The sequence below is a fragment of the Merops nubicus genome, unplaced genomic scaffold (genome assembly GCF_000691845.1).
Source record: "Merops nubicus isolate BGI_N331 unplaced genomic scaffold, ASM69184v1 scaffold34755, whole genome shotgun sequence".
Lineage (NCBI taxonomy): Eukaryota > Metazoa > Chordata > Aves > Coraciiformes > Meropidae > Merops > Merops nubicus.
Window position 1 is genome coordinate 13,628 of NW_008609508.1, and position 18,561 is coordinate 32,188.

Below are 18,561 nucleotides of genomic sequence, written 5' to 3' on the forward strand. Positions count from 1 at the left end.
TATGGAAGAGAGAATGTGGAAAGGAAGTCTTGGCATACTAGAGATGTGAAGTGTTATGAAGACTGTATTGTAGACTTGCTGATAATGCTTTAATATTCAGAGAGTAAAAACAATGTGGGTTCTGCCTCCATTTTTTTTTAGTAACTATTTTCCTTTTTTTGCAAGCCTAAAAATGTGACGACTTTTTTCTTTTCTTGAGTCAAGAGACTTCTTGCTGAGTAGGCCATAATATTTTTAGTTACGCTGATTTTATGCCTGAATACGGTCATTGTAAAATGTATCTTTCATTTGACTGTTTTTATTTAAGTCTGCTGGCAGTGTGCATGTGCTGGGCAGCCTCCCACACCACAAGCAGCTGGGCAGCCTCCCACACCACAAGCAGCTGAGCAGCCTGTTACCTGCAACAGTTTAGCTTTTGTTTTTGAAATACCGAGTTTAATAATCAAATGGTTTGTACTTTTCTGATTGTTAAGGCGCTTCTGATCTAGTTGTAGGTTATGTAGCCTTTGGGCTTCAAAGTTCCTGTGTAGATTTAACCTTGAGGTGTACGTGCCACAGTTCCTGATTTGCAGGGGAAGGTGGAGGGAATGAGTTGGTATGTACTGTTTGTTTTAGTGATCCCTGAGACACTAAAAGCTTTTTAAAACAATATAGATACGGTGAACAGTTTTGTTCTACGTGACAGGTTATAGAAGCATCAGTTTGTGGTATCCTTGATAAAATTCTTCTAGGAACTAGATATTTAGGAAGAAAGTCTAAAAAACCCCTTGAGTCTACAAAACCTGAGCTGCATGTCCTTAGTTTAGGAACGCACATGCTGATCTCTTCATGAGATGTCAGATTTGTTTCTGGTATTTAGGTTTTGTCCATTGTTTATCTTGCATTGCTTATGAAATTTTTTTTTCAGTAAACATTCCTGTTGATCAGTATGAAGTCAGGTTTTTTTGTGTGTGTGTTTTGTTTTTTTCCCCATGGTTACTTCTAACTGTTACAGCATGTCACAGTCAAGAACAAGTTTACAGCTTTAAAAATACTTCTCTTGCAAAACATTTTTGGTGTTAGATGATGTCCTGCGCTAACTGCTACTTATTTAGAGAGAAACATTCCTTTTTTTTTTTTGCTGTGTTTTTTTGGCCCAGTGCTAATGTGAACAATTAATGTCAGCAGTAGAAGTGGTGTAGGCGTTAGCTGACACGTGAGCCCCTGCATCAGTAGCATCACAGCAAAACTACTGCAGCAGCACTCTGTTCCTAGCCTGGCCAAATCAGCCTCTTGCTGTGCTTGTTGCCAGGCATTTTGCTGTGTTAGGGACATAAATTTATGGATTGTTAATGTTAGTGCTGCCTCATACTGCCTGAGATCTCACGGGTTTATTCAGAGTGCTGAATACTGTAGAGGTGCTACTACAGTGTTTCATGTTTCTGCTGACGGTGCTAATTCAGTCAGTACAGCTGTCTGACTGTGTAAAGAAAATGAGAACTTTGTCATGTCTGTTTGTCAAAAACTTGTATGTAGGCTGAGACTCTTGAATGTGGCGTGCATTTTGATCTTGCTTTTAGAATCTACCTATACTGTTAAGTCTTTTGTAACAACATTTCTAGCAGATGGATAGTTTTGGTACTGTGAGCTTTGTTGGTTTTCATGAATACATGAGTAATTTCCTAAGTTGTCTTATTGTGACAATGAAAATTATATATGTATATATAAAGTATAATATACATATCTAAAGAGGTAACTGTATAGATACAGATACCCCCTAGCACATTCTAGAAATTGAGTAGGTGAACGTGTGTAGCTATTTTACTTTCCTTCATCTTATTAAGCACATTTTCAAGACTGTTTTGCATTTGTTAAATGGAATTTCTTTTGCTACTACTGTCATTATCAGCTGCCAGAATTTGCCACCCACAGTAGTACATCTTGGGAAGTGTTTGTGAAGTAAAGATATGAAGCTCTGCCACATGCCCAGCTGGCAGTCCGTGGGCAAGGGAATTTTTTCTGCTATAGTTAAGCAGTTACAAAACCACTTCTAACGCTTATTATATGAAAATACTTCTATAGGAATGTCAACTGCTGAGCAGGGAAGAAGTACTTGGACTCTAAGTTATACTCCTATGTGTTGATAAATTGAATTACATGCTTTGTGTTCTGTAGTAAAATTCTACTAGAGTAGAAGTTAGCAATGATGCTTGATTTGTGATAGGGAGCTTTGTTTTACCTTTTAAAAAGGAGAAGGTTGTTGGTTGGTTTGTGTGTGTTGTTTTATTTTTTAAAGGAAAGTCAGTGGGTCTTTTTAATATGGGAAGAGGGGTATGTTCTTTTAAAAAAGGGTTATGTTTGGTATTTGTGGTATTAAATATTACAACCTAACCTTTTTTTTTCCCCTCAATAGGTATACAAAGCTTGGATATGCTGGTAATACTGAACCCCAGTTCATTATTCCTTCATGTAAGTAATTGTTACTTGTATATGAATGCTGAAGTTACACATAGAGTTTCTGTAATTTGCTATGTAAAAAAAAAGGGTTAAAAATGAGCAATTTGAAAATACCTCTGAGTGATGCCACAGAGTGATAGCATGGCTATTTGTTCTGTTTTGTTAGGGATGCTCAGTTTAGTCAGATACATTCATTAAAATAGTATACTAGCTTTTGAAGCCAAGTTAATTTCTTGGAAATTGAAATCATATTAAAATACAGTAGCATTGCTATGTTTACTTTTTAGAATCTTCTTCCCCTATTAATGGTTCATCAGGTAAAACTTCAGGTGATTATAACTAGAAAAAAAATAAAATTGGTTGGTTCAATTTTAAATTCAAATAAACTTTAAGGTTTAAAAGGTAATACTTGCCAGGTATTTTCGGTATTGCAGCTAAGTTAATTTACTGTGTTTTGCAAATAGAACAAAAAAAGTTCTTTTTTAATGTAAAATTTCCTATCTATTTGTTTTCTGAACGATTTCTATGACTTGAAGTGATAGGGCTATGCTCTGGTGAGTGGAACTCAATCCATTCTGTCTAGAAACGCTTCACCTTTTGACCTCCCACAACACTTGGCATTTTGTCATTGTTAATCTGTGCCAGAATAATCACATATTGCATCCAGGTAAAAAGGAGTAATTAGTACACCCAGTTTTTCTTGTAAATGCAACAGGAAAAGAGCTAGAACTAATCATACTTACGCATAGTCACTGTAAAATAGGACTTTGTAGTTCAGGCTCTGTTAACTTTTCTAGAAAACATGCTTCAGAAAGCAATTCTCATGGAAAGCTGGTGTTAATTCACTTAATGCATTCTTCTGTCCCTTGCATAAGTGAGAGAATCCTTCCAGTCTCCCCTGTATTGGCTTCTAATGTGTTGTCCTTAATTTTTTCAGCTTTCCAAATGAAGTTCATTTGGCTTATGTCAGTGGCATATAAAATATATACCCTACAGTTTTGTTTTTCACACAAAAACTAGTTTTAACATTAAATTTAAAAAGTTACTGAATCATTGGGAAAACCCCTACTTTAAACTCTTCATAGCAGTCTTTAAATTAAAAATGGTTATTTTATTTAATTTCAGGGATATAAGAGTTTCTTATTTATACTCTTCCTGCATTTTCAGACATGGTTTATTTAATTTTAAAATCACTTTCTTGTTCTCAAAAAGGAGAAGAGATATGACATTTTAAACAAATTCTGGGAATGAAATGACCTGTCAGATCATTAAGCAGAGACATTTATTCAACAGAGATGCTATTAAGTTAGGAGAGAAAAGGGGGAAACTATTTTTTTTTTTTTTGACAGCTTTTTGATATAATATGTACCAAAAAAAAGTGCTCTAGTCTAGATACTTCTACATCTGAAATGGTACTTGACTGCAATTCTAATAAAAAGGCATTTTTCTCATTTTTATTGCAATCCAAGTGAGATATTTACACTAACTGCATGAGTTTGCATTAATCCTCTGCCTCACACAAAATAAAACAGTACATCAGAGAAATTAAAATAGAGTATAGCGATACCTAGTTCCAAAGTAAAATTTTACAAAAAGTTGTGGATATTTTCAAAGCACTTGAGTGTCTTTAATTTCCTGAATATTATCCCATATGGAAAGATGGTTTGGTTTCTCCTTTTCTTCCAGGAATGGTGGTTTTGTTATATCAATTTGATTCTCTGAGAGATGTTTGCTGTTAGACAAGTTTGAGCAGCATTCCTTCTACCTTGTTCACTTGCTGCTTATCTTATTCACTCCTGCTCTTAAGAGATTTTTATCTCATTTTGTGTACTTGGATTAATTCCGAATATGTTTCGGTAGAGATAAGTGCTTGCTTGAAAAGTAAAGTAAATGGGAATATATTGGGCAAATGTTTTGAAGAGCCTTGGGTTCACTGCTTTCATCTCTAGCTGCTTTTCAGATCTCACCAGATGGCTAGTTTTGCTTGATTTTTATTCACTTAATCCTTATTTTCCTGCTGTATTTTAAAGTAGGAGTCAACTTCTTTCCATTAGCTAGTAGTTCTCTTGATTTATATATTTCAGTTTATCTGAGATAGTTTACATGTTAACTATTTCTTTACCTTTAAGTGGAAAAAATGGCTCAAGTAGTAGTTAAGCATAAAAAATTGATTTGATGTAATTATGTCCCCTTTTTTCTAAAAGGTCTTCACTCTTGTGCCAAGCAAACTTAAGGCAAATGCTCAGAGATACTGCTGGAGTGCTGCTGTCTTCAGGCACAGTGGTAGCCTAGCTCTGGTTTCAGCAAGATTTATTTTCCTGTTTGTATTTTCAGGATATTCTTGATTCAGGTTATTTCCTTCTCATTTCTGACTTTGAAACCCAGCACTGAACAGGCTAGCCTCGACGTCAGCAAAATCTCAAGAGTTCCCATCTGGTTTTAGCCTTGTAACTGGGTGAAACCATTTTGACTTGAAAGCTTCTATAATCCTGTGGCAAGCGACGGCATTTTACTTGAAAATTCTTGAAGATGATGTACACCTGGGCAGAAAAATTCCCCAAATGTGTGAGCCATGTAATTATGACCTGAGAGATACTTGGCAAGATTCTCCTTTTGGCTTGCAGCAAGCGCTGGCCTTGCGACATCTCCTTCCCCGTCACTTCAGCTTCCACTTCCCATCTGCCCCATGCTCTTCAGCTTCCTCTCTGCTCTCCTGTGAGCTGCTACAGAAGTTACAGTATGATTCAGTTTTCTTCCTGAAGAGCTCAAAATAATGTCTTCTGGTTTATCCTGTTCAGTCTTTCACAACATTTAACTTTTTAGTTTCTCTGGCTTCACTGCTCTGCTTTTGTTGCTCCTTATGGGAAGAGGAGGGTGAAGGATGGGGTGCAGCAGTGACTGGCAGTGTTTTACCCTAGCAAGCTATTTGGTTTCCAGATTCTGTAGCTTTGCTGCCCTGTGGGCTTGAGCCTGCAGCAGCTGTTTTCATAACATTTTTTTTAATCTTAGTTGTGAGCAAACAGAACTTCTTACTGGAGGTGAGAATTAGCAAAATAATTCAGCCTTTGAAACAACTTCTACATCAATACCTTTGAATAATTGAGGCTGATATTAATGCTTCTTACAGATATATAAATTTCCTCATTTATTTAAAGGCAATTAGTAAGACTAGAAAAAATACAGGAAGTGTTGCTGGCACTGCAGCCCTGGTAGCCAGGGGGCTGATGCACAAGATGAGGTAAGAGAACATCTGTGTTCCTGTGACATCTAATCACTGATCCATCTTTCCAGGATCCTGTGTTTAGGCTTAGTCAGTATTTTTTTCATTAAAAATTCTTTTTTTTATTTATGATGAGTAATTATCTTGGAAAGAATAAATTGGCAAGATACAAGCTCTTAACTTTTGCAGTTTATTCCATGAAGTGAAGGAGAGATTTATAGTTCTTTTTAAAGGAAACTCTTAATCCTATTCTTAATGATAAACTAGGAGTAGGATTTGAAGGGAGAAATTAAACACAGACTCTGTGAAAATCCGTTTTAAACATCTGAAGGTGCATTGTGTGGCCGTAGAAGTTTCTGTCCTAAAAATACTCCTTTTATTTCTGCTCAGCTTTTCTATATGCCTTACATTTTCTCCTGCTTGTTCCTTTCTGCCTTCTTTTGTACGTGTGTTTTGCTACTTAGTTTCCATTCAGTCTCTCTTGTGTGTCATATCTCACTTTCAGAATATGCTCAGAAATGGAATTGGTGCAAGTGAAGTAAAACATTCATTTATGTAATGGGAACACATTTTCTTTCTTGCTCTTTATATAGCTTCTAGGAGTACATTCTTTTAGAAAAAAAGTTACTATTAGTGGATTCTGTAGAAAATTAGCACACTTGTTGAGCAAAATGAGATCTGTAAGGATACCCTATTGAAGCGATTCTTTTTATATTTGATCTCTCTGATTGTGTGCTGTCTAACAATTAAATCTGTATTTAGGTCTGTATCGTATTACTTTATAATAATTAAGTTATGAATTATAAAATTTTATGTTTACCTATGACTGGAGTTCAAATTATCCATGCTTTATTTAGCTCTTCTGTGCTCGTGCCCGGAACAAAGGCTGACTGCAACCCACGTGATTCTGTTTGTGCATGTCGGGGCTTTCTCTCTCTAGTGCAGGATGTGTGATCCACAACATTGTTTGTGTTCTCTGTTAAAGGTATTGCTATCAAAGAATCAGCAAAAGTGGTCGATCAAGCACAAAGGAGGGTTTTGAAAGGTGTTGATGATTTAGACTTCTTTATCGGGGATGAAGCAATAGAAAAACCAACTTATGCAACCAAGGTATTAAGAGAAATGTTTAACATTTTCCAATACTCTTCAGAAAGCATCAACTATACAGTAAACAACTTCTTAAGAGTGCTTTATGGTTAACTTTAATCTTATTTTCTCATTAGCTCTGTTTTAATGGAAAACAAGGTTTGGTTTTGGTGACTTTCAGGAGCCTGTAGGAATTTGCAAAACAGTATGTGAACACGTATTTCTTCGGAAGTGAAGGGAGACTGAGGGAGTGTAAAGCATAAATATCATCACAATATTTCATGTTCCTTTGCATGCTTTTATTAGCAACATCAGGGTCAGGACACAGGCCTGGGGGAACCTTTGGTTTACCCTGGTTCCACCATTCTCTTGTACTGAGAAAAGCAACGTGTATTGTCTGCTCTCCAAGGCTGGAATCTGAATTTTCAGTAGGCATCAGGTGGGAATAGGAAAAAACCTTTCTTGAACGTGTAGATCCCATGCTTTTACTGGAGTTGAAAAGACTGCTGTGTGGGTGTTTTTTCTTTTGTTTCAAATTATATTTTGGTACTCTTCCACAGTGGCCCATCCGCCATGGTATAGTTGAAGACTGGGATTTGATGGAGAGGTTTATGGAGCAAGTAATCTTTAAGTATCTAAGGGCAGAACCTGAGGATCATTATTTTCTTTTGGTAGGTAAAAGTGCGTCCTACTTACAAAATTGCATATGACTAGTAAGAATGTTGGTGCTGTTTTGCTTAATTCTTAAATACGAATGTGATAATCTTGAAAACTAAAATATAAATTGGCTGTAACTTTCCTGACCTGGCTTATCCCATCCAGCTTCTTTAATCTTCTAAAGATGTCAGAGTGCCTGAACTGCAACCTTTTTTTTTATATTCTCTTTTCATTTCTTTCCAGATTGCATCTGCTACATATTTTTTTTCCCTAGTACTTTGCTACTGCCTTCAATGACCAGATTTACATTTTTGAGGCAAAAAAGTACTTGTGTTTTGATTTTATACAATTGCAATTATTTTGTTTTTACAATGCTGACACACGGGTGATGTATCTAGAGTGAATTTTTGTCTTTTTTTTTTTTTTGTGAAATCTGATTGGTTATCATATTTGTATAGATTAGATCTGAATTTAAGGTCAGTGTTAATCTGAAGAATCTGCTATTCCTTAGTATTTTGTGTAAGGCCATGGAAATAGGCTATTAGTTTCAGTGTGATTGTTATAGAGCAAGTTTGGAATTAGAGGTGTTGGCCATGCTTGTTGACATCCAGTCCAGCCATCTTCTCAAAGCGGCTCTAATGGAGTCTGGTTGCTCAAGGCTCTGTCCAGCCAAGCTTTGAATATTTCCAAAGATCAAAATTCCTTAAAACTCTGGGCCCCTTTTCCAATATTTGACCATCCTCATGTTACCTTTTTTCTCTCCTAATACCTACTTAGGATTTCCCATGTTGCAGTTTGTCTCCATGGCCCCTTGTCCTATCACCTTTGTGCCTGGCTCCCTGCTCCTTTTACCCTCCTATTATGTACACACGTACACAACTGGACACAGCTGAGTACTTTTCTGCACCTCTTTGTATTGACTTGTTTTATAATGTTTTCCTTCTGAGGAAAACCTGCTTTTTTCTTTAAGGAATCACTGAGAAATTTTAAAAATAATTGTGATTCTTTAAATGTGCCAAACTGTATCCTTTGACATATTTTGATCGTCAGTCCTTGATTCTTTCAAGTGAAATAAAAAGCAGTAACAAGATAACCTATCCACAAGTGGGGCCTTCAGTGTAAATTCCTAAGCAGTAATTATTATAATGTTTTTATTTGAGTTGTATTTTTCTGTTTTCATTCAAATCACCGTGGTTTTGCCATGCAGTTTGCATGAATTCTGTTATTGTCAGAAGAATTTCTAGATTTTAATTGCACCATTTTCCTTCAAAAGCACCCTTTGCACATTACTATTTTTACATGCTATTGTTGAATGACTCGTCTTTCAAAACTTAGGATTTGATGATTTTTGTTAAAGTCAGGTGTTTAATTTGAATATAATTAAAACTTGTGAGTGTTTTTTTTGTCTCACAGACTGAGCCTCCATTAAATACTCCAGAAAACAGAGAATATACTGCCGAAATCATGTTCGAGTCTTTCAATGTTCCAGGGCTATATATTGCTGTTCAGGTAAGGGCAGAGCTGTTGAAAGTTAAAGCTAAAGCGTTGCTGCTTGAGCTAAAACTATTTTACTGTGAAAACTGTACAAGTGGTGGGATTATTCCAAAATGAGTTTATGTACTTTTGGTTAGTACTTTCCCATGACATGTTTGATGTGCCTTAATTCTGAGGTCTGTTAGCTAAGTTCCTCTCTTACCTGTATACAAGACAGCCTCTAAGCAGTAGAGTATAGAATCACAGAATCATTAATGTTGGAAAAGACCTCTGAGATCATGAAGTCCAACTGTAAACCCAGTGCTACCATGATTACTAAGCCATGTCCCAAAGTGCCATGTCTACATGTTTTTTGAACGCCTCCAGGGATGGTGGCTCCACCATCTCCTGGGTGGCCCATTGCAATGCCTCTCCACTCTTTCAGTAAAGAAATTCTTCATAGTATCCAATCTAAACCTCTCCTGGTGCAACTTAAGCCCATTTCCTCTCGTCCTATCACTAGTTACTTGGGACAGGAGACCAACACCCACCTCACTACAACCTCCTTTCAGGTAGTTGTAGACAGCAATAAATATAGTATCTGTTGCATCATAAATAAATAACCCCCCAAAACACCACATTGTAATAGTGCTTTCAGGCCAAGAACTGAATCCCTCTCAGCATGAAATAACAAAGATATTTGCACATGGCTGAAAAGAACCCATTAGACAGGAGTCAAAAACCTCCTTTTTGTAAGCTGTTGTGAACACAGATATAAAACTACTAAATCCGTTTCCATGGTGTGAATTGCCATGACAGTGTCTGTCTGGGTACTGGTGGGAGGGGTGGTGGAAGGTGAGATCAGCATCTAAGATTTGTTTGTGTGTGTTCTTCTGCAAGGCTGTCCTTGCCTTAGCTGCATCTTGGACGTCAAGACAAGTAGGAGAGCGAACACTGACTGGCACAGTTATAGACAGTGGTGATGGTGTCACTCACGTCATTCCTGTGGTAAGTATACAACAAAGCTGTGGGAGAACTGTGTGTCCTGTAACGCCTCTGAAGTTTACAGCTATGTGAACTGAAGTATAGCTAGGAATCTTCAAAAATGTCAGGTAATTTCCAGAGGGGTAGGTGTAGATATTTGTTTATTTGGTAGTGCAGGATCTCTGGAAGAAGTTCTTTGCACCCCGAGTTTGTCAGGGCGTAGTGTCTTTCAGTGACTTGTCTCAAAAGGTGATTTGATTTGCTAAGACTGTGATAAGTGATCCATAAAATTCTGTTGCTTTGTCATGTTTCCAGATGTTTTGCTGGTCAGAGCCTATATGCTCTTTATAACAGTCAGTCCAAAAAGTCTGGAAACTGTTTTGTTTAATTCAGTCAATTCATATCTAAAGTAGAAATAATACGAAATATTTGAGAGCAGATGTAGTATTGTTTACAGTTTTTCTCCATCTGTTAACCATTATTTAGTGTTGGACTATCCTGCATCAGTGATAAAAGCAAAAAGAGAAAAGTTCCTACCTGACTGAACCCCCCCTGAGGTTAATTATTGTAGAATATCTGTCCCAATGTATCAAGTTGCTAAAAGCAAAAACTAGTATGAGCATACAATGTTTTATTAAATAACATTTACAGCTGCAGTTTCTTAACTGTCAAATTACTGGTTTTACTGTAGGTATATATTTCCTTTTACAAAGTTACATACTTGAAATTTTATTACTGGAATATTTAATAGTGTTCTTTATTTCAAGTGGCTGGTGGTATGTCTCCCTGCCCATCTATCCTTGGAAAGTTAAACACCTGTCTACATACCAGATGCATTTTTCTTTTCAAAATCAAGTTAGATTGCCATTTTTAAAATTAAATTCTATACAAAGCTGTGTCTTGTCACAGTGACCTCAATTTTTAAAAATTATTTGTTATACCAAATAGCAGTATCAGTAGTGACAAAAGGACGTGCTGGGTTGTAGGAGTTCCTTATTAATCTTGGTGGAATGTGGTGGCTAAATTTTTGTTCAGACTGCTGATCTAAGATGGCATATTTTTAATAAGACATAGGAACAATTGATATTTCAAACCTTTTTTCTTCTAATTTTTTTTTTTCTAATTGTACTTAGTAGTTCAAATTGCTGTTTAAAACAGTTGAACTTTTCCTGATTTGTGGGATTGGTGTTTTTTTTTTTTCTTTTAAATTGAAATAAAAGTAGATATTTTCTGTCACTTGAAGCATTAAGCTCCTTTGAAGTGTGACATGTGCTTGATTTCTGGAATTTTTAAACACATTGAACAAATTGAAAGCACTAACACACCACTTTTGAAATAAGATTGATAAAGAAGAATTAAAAAATGCTTCTCTCTGTAGTGAAGCCAACAATAGTGATACATTTTTCCTTTATTTTCTGTGTTAAAAGAACTTTTTTATAGGAATGTGAGATGTGTGTGGAAGATTTTAAGCATTTAATATTGCTGTGACACCTGGCTTCATCTGCTTGGATGTAACGGGTCTAGTGAGGTTGAAGGCTGGTGTTGAACACTTTCAGTTTCTTCTTTTAGACTTGATATTTTTAGTGTCTCAATACTGGCCCCTAGGATGAGTGTGACTTAGAAGGGTAGACTGATGGATGAGTATGGGCCAGCCTGATGTTTTAAGCAGTCTCAATTAATGTGCTGAAATGATGCATTTTCTCCCTGCTTTCAGAAAATTAATTTTGGGTCATGTGGATTGTAACGTCTTGCATCAGTGGCTGTGACTGCAGAGCCACATCATTTATTCTAAAATAATATTTCAGCATACAAGGTTCCTTGACCTTTTTGGTAAGATTAACCTCATTTTGAAGAGAAAATAAAGGCCAAGGAATAGTGAGTATAGCTATTTCTCTGCCTTATGTACTAGTGACCTTTCTGTTCCTCCTAACCTTGTAAGAATTGTGAACCAGTGCAAAGTGAAACACTTTAACAAGTAAAATAAGGCTACTGAAGAATTGGATTTCTGGTAGTTAAATGAGCCAATCTTAAAGGGCTTCTCACAATCCCAGGTAGTGAATGGCAGTTTAGACTGTGTCTGTCTCTCTCCCTCCTAAGCTTTGTTGAAAGGATTTCTTATCAGTGTCTTTCTCCCAATTTTCATCTACAGGCTGAAGGGTATGTGATTGGCAGCTGTATCAAACACATTCCAATTGCTGGGCGAGATATAACGTACTTCATTCAGCAGCTGCTGAGGGAGCGAGAAGTAGGAATTCCTCCTGAGCAGTCCTTGGAAACAGCTAAGGCGGTGAAGGTAACATAAATGTTGCAGGCATCAAAGCTATTTTAGGTCTGAACTTGATACCTACCTATTTTTAAAATACAATAACCTCTTAAAAACCTTGTCCTTCCACGTAATAATGCTCTGGTTCTAAATAACACAAAAATGTCTAAATAATGACATGAATTACCTTGAACTGAAGGTATGCAGTTGGATTATATTCAGTTTGGCCTAGAATTTCACCCTTCACTTGTAGTCTACACTTTTGCCTTCCCACCCTTATTGTTATTATTGTAATATTCAGTAGGAAATGTTCTTGGGGGAAGGTGTAATGTAAGGAGCTGTAATTACTCTTTTATTCTTTCTGAATGTTGGCATGTTCTTTTTTGTAGTACAAGGCTATTCTGAAAGGTATTCAGCTTAAAGTACACTTAAACCTTATTTCTGTGCCAGTTCTTCAATACACTTCAGAACACATTTCTCACCATTGTAGAATCTTAGAGGTAAAACAGTAGAAAAGTAATTTAGCTTAGCAAGATGTGCTCCTTTCAGTGCTGCACAGGAATGATTTGTAGTAGCAGAGCCATTATCTAACTGTATACAGTAAATGTCAGTTCAGCTGTTTTTTAGGCCTATTCTGTGTCTGTCAATTTAAAACTCTTGTTCTTAAAAGTTTAAATCACTTTTTTTAAAGTTCATATCCTCTCTGCTATACTTAATATATTTCTAACTGCATGCATTCAATTTTCAGGAACGCTTTAGTTATGTTTGCCCCGACTTAGTAAAAGAATTTAACAAGTACGACACAGATGGTACAAAGTGGATTAAACAGTATACTGGAATTAATGCTATCTCAAAGAAAGAATTTACCATTGATGTTGGCTATGAGAGATTCCTGGGGCCAGAGATTTTCTTCCATCCTGAGGTAAGTTAATTTGAATTGTCTACGCTTTAGGAGCCTTTTATATGATAGCACACAAGTAGTATTTGCAAACTTGTAAAGAAGTGGTTATCCCGACCTGCGCTTCTCCTTGTCAGTAAATGCCAGCTATTGTTGGAAGGCAGCAAGGTGGTTTTGGTTCTTGTTTGCTAGTAAACTTTGTACACACTCAGGTTGATACCTAAACAATTTAGCAAGTGAGTTACTAACGCCTTATTTTCTTGTGATCTTTACTAGAATGTCCACATCTTACCACATTATACTGTTCTCTTACCTGTCAGTTGGAAAGTCAAGTTTCTGAATGGTGTGTCGTTCTTGCCTGTACAAAGGGTACAACCTCAGTCTCTCTTCTGATGTTGAGAATAGAAACAGAATACAGATGCACCCCTGCATCCCTCTGCACTCTCCTGTTGTAGCTTCTGTCATGTTTCACTGTTTTGCTGTGGTGCTCAGCGTCTAAGAAGGACATGTGTTCTTTGACTTGGGGTAGTTAATAAAAACTAAGAGAATAGCTGGCAAAAAAGCTTTATTATTCTTTCAAACCTTCTATAAATGGCAGCAAAAGTAGCCAACAACTGTTTTTGTTATTAGTTTTCATGACATCTCTTGTGTAATAGAATAGTTCTTTCTCTTCCCTTTTTCTGTTTACTCTCTTTTCTTTGCAATACCTGGTCCTACATACTGACCTGTCTTGACTTTATTCTTAATTGCAGTTTGCTAATCCCGACTTCACGCAACCTATCTCAGAAGTAGTAGATGAAGTTATTCAGAATTGTCCCATTGATGTTAGACGTCCTCTCTATAAGGTTAGTAGCTATAATGACTTTTTAAAATACTTGTTTCAGAAGGACTGTGCTTTATCTTGAAATACAGATTTGAAACTCTATTTAAAATAAAAAAAAAAACCAACAACAGAACAAACCAGTTCTCTAGAAACAAGTCCATTATGCTGAAAGCTTAATGTTGTTCACTTCCACTGTTTCAGAATGTGCCAGTTCATTACTCAGACTTTTACGTAAAAGAAAAAGAAGGGAAACAAAAGTGAGAAAAAGTGAGATGTACTAAGATATAAATGGGTTTTAAAGCACAAGCAGTGTTAATGTGACAACCTCTTTGTGAATTCATATTCTGTCATTTTTAAGTGTTAGATGATTTAAAACTTAAAGCAAAAGCCTACCTGCTACCTGTAGTTTTAAAAACTGAGAATTTAAGGACTGGATACACTTGGAGACTTGTATTTTCAAAAGTGGCTAATAATTTTTGTTACTCACAACAGAATATTGTCCTCTCTGGAGGCTCAACCATGTTCAGGGACTTTGGTCGCCGTTTACAGCGAGACTTGAAAAGGACTGTTGATGCCAGACTGAAACTTAGTGAAGAACTTAGTGGTGGCAGACTGAAGGTTAGTTCTTGCAGCTAATGCATTTAATGGGCATCTTTCTATCCCTTGTTACTTGGAAGATGTGAAAATAACATATTGCAATGATACTCTTGTTTGTCGAAATGTCTTTATTTTCATTTCGTATAGAAACTTTTCAGACATTCATATATTGTAGAGAACTGTAGACTGGTACTAGAAAATATAATTCTTTCATTGTAGGAAGCTACAGTACCACTTCCCCAGGTACACACTTGTGCTGCCTGTCCCTGATTACTGAACTGAATCAGTCACTTAAGGAAAGGATGGGACTTTTGCCTCTTGTGTGAAAGCAGTTGGTTACTCCCTAGCTTTTTCTGTGCTTAGTGTTTATGAATTAGTTGCAAATCATCCTCCTCAGTCTTTTCAACTTAAGAGACATGGAGCAAGCTTGTTGTTGAGCCACCAGTGTTGTCGGAGGACTGGAACACTTGTCCTTGAAGAAAGGCTGAGGAAGGTGGCTTGTTTAGAGAGGAGAAGGATTTGGGAGTCCTAGTAGCAGACCCTCAGTATATGTAGGAGGATTATTGCGAAGGTGGGACCGGGCCCTTGACAGTGCTGAGTGATAGGTGCATGAGAGAGAGCAGATAACTTGAACTGAAGAGGTTTAGCTTGCATGAAAGGGAGAGCCTTGTCTTTGTGGGGATAATTCAGTATCGAAACAGGCTGCCCAGAGACACTGTGCAGTCTCCATCCATGGGGATTTTTGAGATTCAGCTAGGTAAAACTCTGAATAACTATCTCTGACCTCGTAGCTGACTCTGCTTTGAGCGGGAGCCTGAATTAGAGACAGTGTGAGGTCCCTTCCTACCTAAATTGTCTTATGATCGTATGAAATGACTTCACATTTTCACTAAACTGCATGATCCTTGATTTATGTTCTTTCTACTTTTGACCTCTGATGTAACTTCCACATTTTTTTTTTCTGTTGATTCTGCATATATAAAAGATATCAGCAGAGATAAAAGTGTTTTTTTCCTTTTAAAGCAAAATTGAAGTGATAATCCTCATTTTTTACTCAGTTATAATCTAGCTAGATGAGCTCAAACAATCTCTAAAACTCCTAGTGTAGCTTCATAATATGCCATGAAGACAACTCTAAATTTCAGTTCTTCTCTGGTTGAAGTAACTTGGTTTATTTTCAGTTTTCCTTACTAGACTTTTAGATCTTGTAAGGAAGCAGGATATGAATAAGGAATTCTTCCTTCTTCAGAGCATTAGGCATTGCAAGTAATCACTGGCTTGAATTTTGCATATGTATTACAAATAATTTTTAGGTTCTATTTCAAATAGTTCAGAATTCTGCTGGTTGTACTGGAATGAACAAATTACTGCTTTCTGAAACTGTTAGATACTCTGCCATTTTTGATAAGCACAAGTGAAGAATGGAGGTTTGTCTGGATCTGGAGGGGAAGGGCCTAACTGGAATGAGTAGTGTTTTGAAAAGTATGACTGTAAGTGGTTCTAGATAAAATTTCAGTTTGTAGCTGATGATTTGTTAAAATACTGACACAAAACTTAGAAAAAGTTTTCTAAAGTGGTATTTTGAAAGGGCTAACTAGCATGGATCTGTTTTTACAACTGCATAAACAGTTACTCAAGAACACCATCAGAAAATAGAATGTGTGTAATTGGAGAGGAAAACTGTAGTAAAGCTCTTGGAAGAAAATAGAATAGAAAATGTGAATGCAAGTATCTCTTGCCTGACAAAGTAGGCAACTGGTGGTTTATAGGCAAGAGCTATTTCTTAACCTGGGTTGCACAAGAGGATGGGATGCTTTAACTGTAAATTTACATGCCCAGCATTTAAGAAAATATTAATTTGTGAAACATGAGTTTGAAATATACATTTCTTTTACAGATCTAATTTTCACCAGCAAAACTGACTTTCAATGTATTGTCTTTTTTTTTTTCCTTTGATAGCCTAAGCCCATTGATGTACAAGTCATTACACACCATATGCAGAGATACGCTGTGTGGTTTGGAGGATCAATGTTGGCTTCCACGGTGAGTTAGCTGCAAAGCTGGGCATAGTTCAGTCATTCTGGTTACACTCTTGGAGCTCTCCTGTTTCTTTCACTTTATATTAAATGCAGTTGGGATTTCTGATAGGCCTCAGGTAGCAAACATCCCCACCCCCTTTGAAGCTTCTGCATTAGATTTTAAAGATTTGAAAGAGCAAGTAAAAGCTAAATTACAACTTTGTGTGAGTTATTAAATAGTGTGTTTTAGTTGTGTGGCAAAATGCATTGTTTGCATTGGTGTTTTGCCATGTGTGGTGTAACAGTCATTTCAGGACTTTCAAGTTACCTGTGTTTTGGTTTTTTTTTTTCCATTTGCTACATAAATGTTCATATTGTTAAAATAAGGCGTATGTACCATTGACTAATTATTTTTTTTATTCCTTCCCTTTGTAGCCTGAATTCTACCAAGTATGCCATACCAAAAAAGATTATGAAGAGATTGGTCCTAGCATCTGTCGTCACAACCCTGTGTTTGGAGTCATGTCTTAAAGCTGACCTCAGAGGGGTCAGGGGTAGGGAGGAGTCGGAGGAGTCTTTCTGATTACTTGTTTGTCTGACGGCTGGTATTAAGATAACAAACATGACTTGACAATAAGAAAAAGACCAAACACAATTAAGCAGGATTATTTTAATAAGTGTCTCAACATGCGGATGTAGTGGAAAGCCAAAATGATCACGTTTTTTCTTTAGATTGATTATTTGAACCTGTGCGTAACAAAACAAAAAAGTGGAATTTAGTTCTTTCTGTGCCCTGATATTTTGTATATTAATGGATTATCCAAGATTTGATGGGATTTGATGGTGTGTAGATAGTCAGCTCTCTAATGCTTCCGTTGTACCCTTTCATGGGTGCGATGCAGGAGCTTGTTTATATTTCATACTTTTTTATACTTTGAGGAAAAATATGAACTAAAGAAACTGTAATATTTGAGGAAAAAAAATTTACCAGTGATCAACTTGAAAGTAAATTAAAAAAAAAAAAAAGTCATGACTTGTGCAGCTAAGTGCTTGCAACTCATGACCAGTCTGAATCCTGGGTTCCATACAATGGGAGTGCTTTTGGAACTAGGAAGCTCTTATCTTGGATTAACCGATGCCTGCTAGTGCTTTCTGATTACTTGGTGCATTTTCATACTATCTCTTGCTTTAAAAAAAAAAAAAAAAAAAGTAAAGACAAGACTGTTGGACCAGTATTGCAGTTCTGTAGTGTCATTTCTAATTAAACCAAATAATCAGGTTATCAAAATTGGTGTATTTAAAGCCTAACACTGTTCCAATAAAGGCACAAAATTTCTTTTTATGTGTGCGTCAGACTTGTTAATCTCATGACCCGGGCAGTTGTGAGCGTGGGCTCCTGCATATCCACTGTGGCTTTTGAAGAGTCAGATTGGTCTGTAAGGTAGAGATCATTATGTGCATTGTGTAAACTGAAGTGTGAGCATTTTAGAACTGCACTTTATATGTTCATCTAGGTAGCACTTACCTATATAGACCTGACATCTCCTCCATTGTTAGGTTTGTTCATCTACTTTGTTCTGTAACTTTTTCCCCCGACTTTCTTTCAAGTGGTGGCATACAGGAGAGAGCACTACGTTTTAAATCTCTGTGGTTTTTCTGCAAGAAAATACCATGTAGATAAAAATAAAGTGAAAACAATCTCTTTCTCATTCTTTCTAGGAAGAGCGCTTCATGTGTTGAATGGAATTACTTACAATGTCTGTTAATGTTTGATGAAAGAAGACTCTTTAGACACTTCTGAACTCACACATGTAGTTAAGGTTGTTTATGTAGAAGACCACAAGAGGGAGATCTCTTGGTTTCTTCTGGGTTGTAAAGATGCCTCAGATTTTTTTTTCAGAGAAGTTTATCAATTGCCAGAGCTTCTAGTTGCTTCAAAGCATGATAAATGAGACTCCAAAACAAGGATAAATATGAGAAAATATTTTTATGGCAAGCATTATAAAGCTTCACATGATGGAATCGAACAGGACCTTGGTGCAAACAAGAAAATGTTAAATAACTGTTACAAGACTGTATTATCTCCCTATCAATGATACAGGGTTT

General features: G+C 36.5%; 1 protein-coding gene across 1 annotated transcript in view; it reads left to right on the forward strand.

Moving 5' to 3' along the window:
• Nucleotides 1-18,179, forward strand: part of LOC103773256 (actin-related protein 3) — a 20,775-nt gene extending 2,596 nt beyond the window's left edge. The window contains exons 2-13 of the mRNA XM_008940619.1: nt 308-449; nt 2,393-2,448; nt 6,642-6,766; nt 7,303-7,413; nt 8,813-8,908; nt 9,773-9,880; nt 12,006-12,149; nt 12,868-13,041; nt 13,770-13,862; nt 14,333-14,458; nt 16,397-16,480; nt 16,891-18,179. Coding sequence (XP_008938867.1) covers nt 308-449; nt 2,393-2,448; nt 6,642-6,766; nt 7,303-7,413; nt 8,813-8,908; nt 9,773-9,880; nt 12,006-12,149; nt 12,868-13,041; nt 13,770-13,862; nt 14,333-14,458; nt 16,397-16,480; nt 16,891-16,986 — 1,355 coding nt within the window. The 3' untranslated portion in view covers nt 16,987-18,179. The remainder of the gene's footprint in view (nt 1-307; nt 450-2,392; nt 2,449-6,641; nt 6,767-7,302; nt 7,414-8,812; nt 8,909-9,772; nt 9,881-12,005; nt 12,150-12,867; nt 13,042-13,769; nt 13,863-14,332; nt 14,459-16,396; nt 16,481-16,890) is intronic.
• Nucleotides 18,180-18,561: the final 382 nt, after the last annotated feature.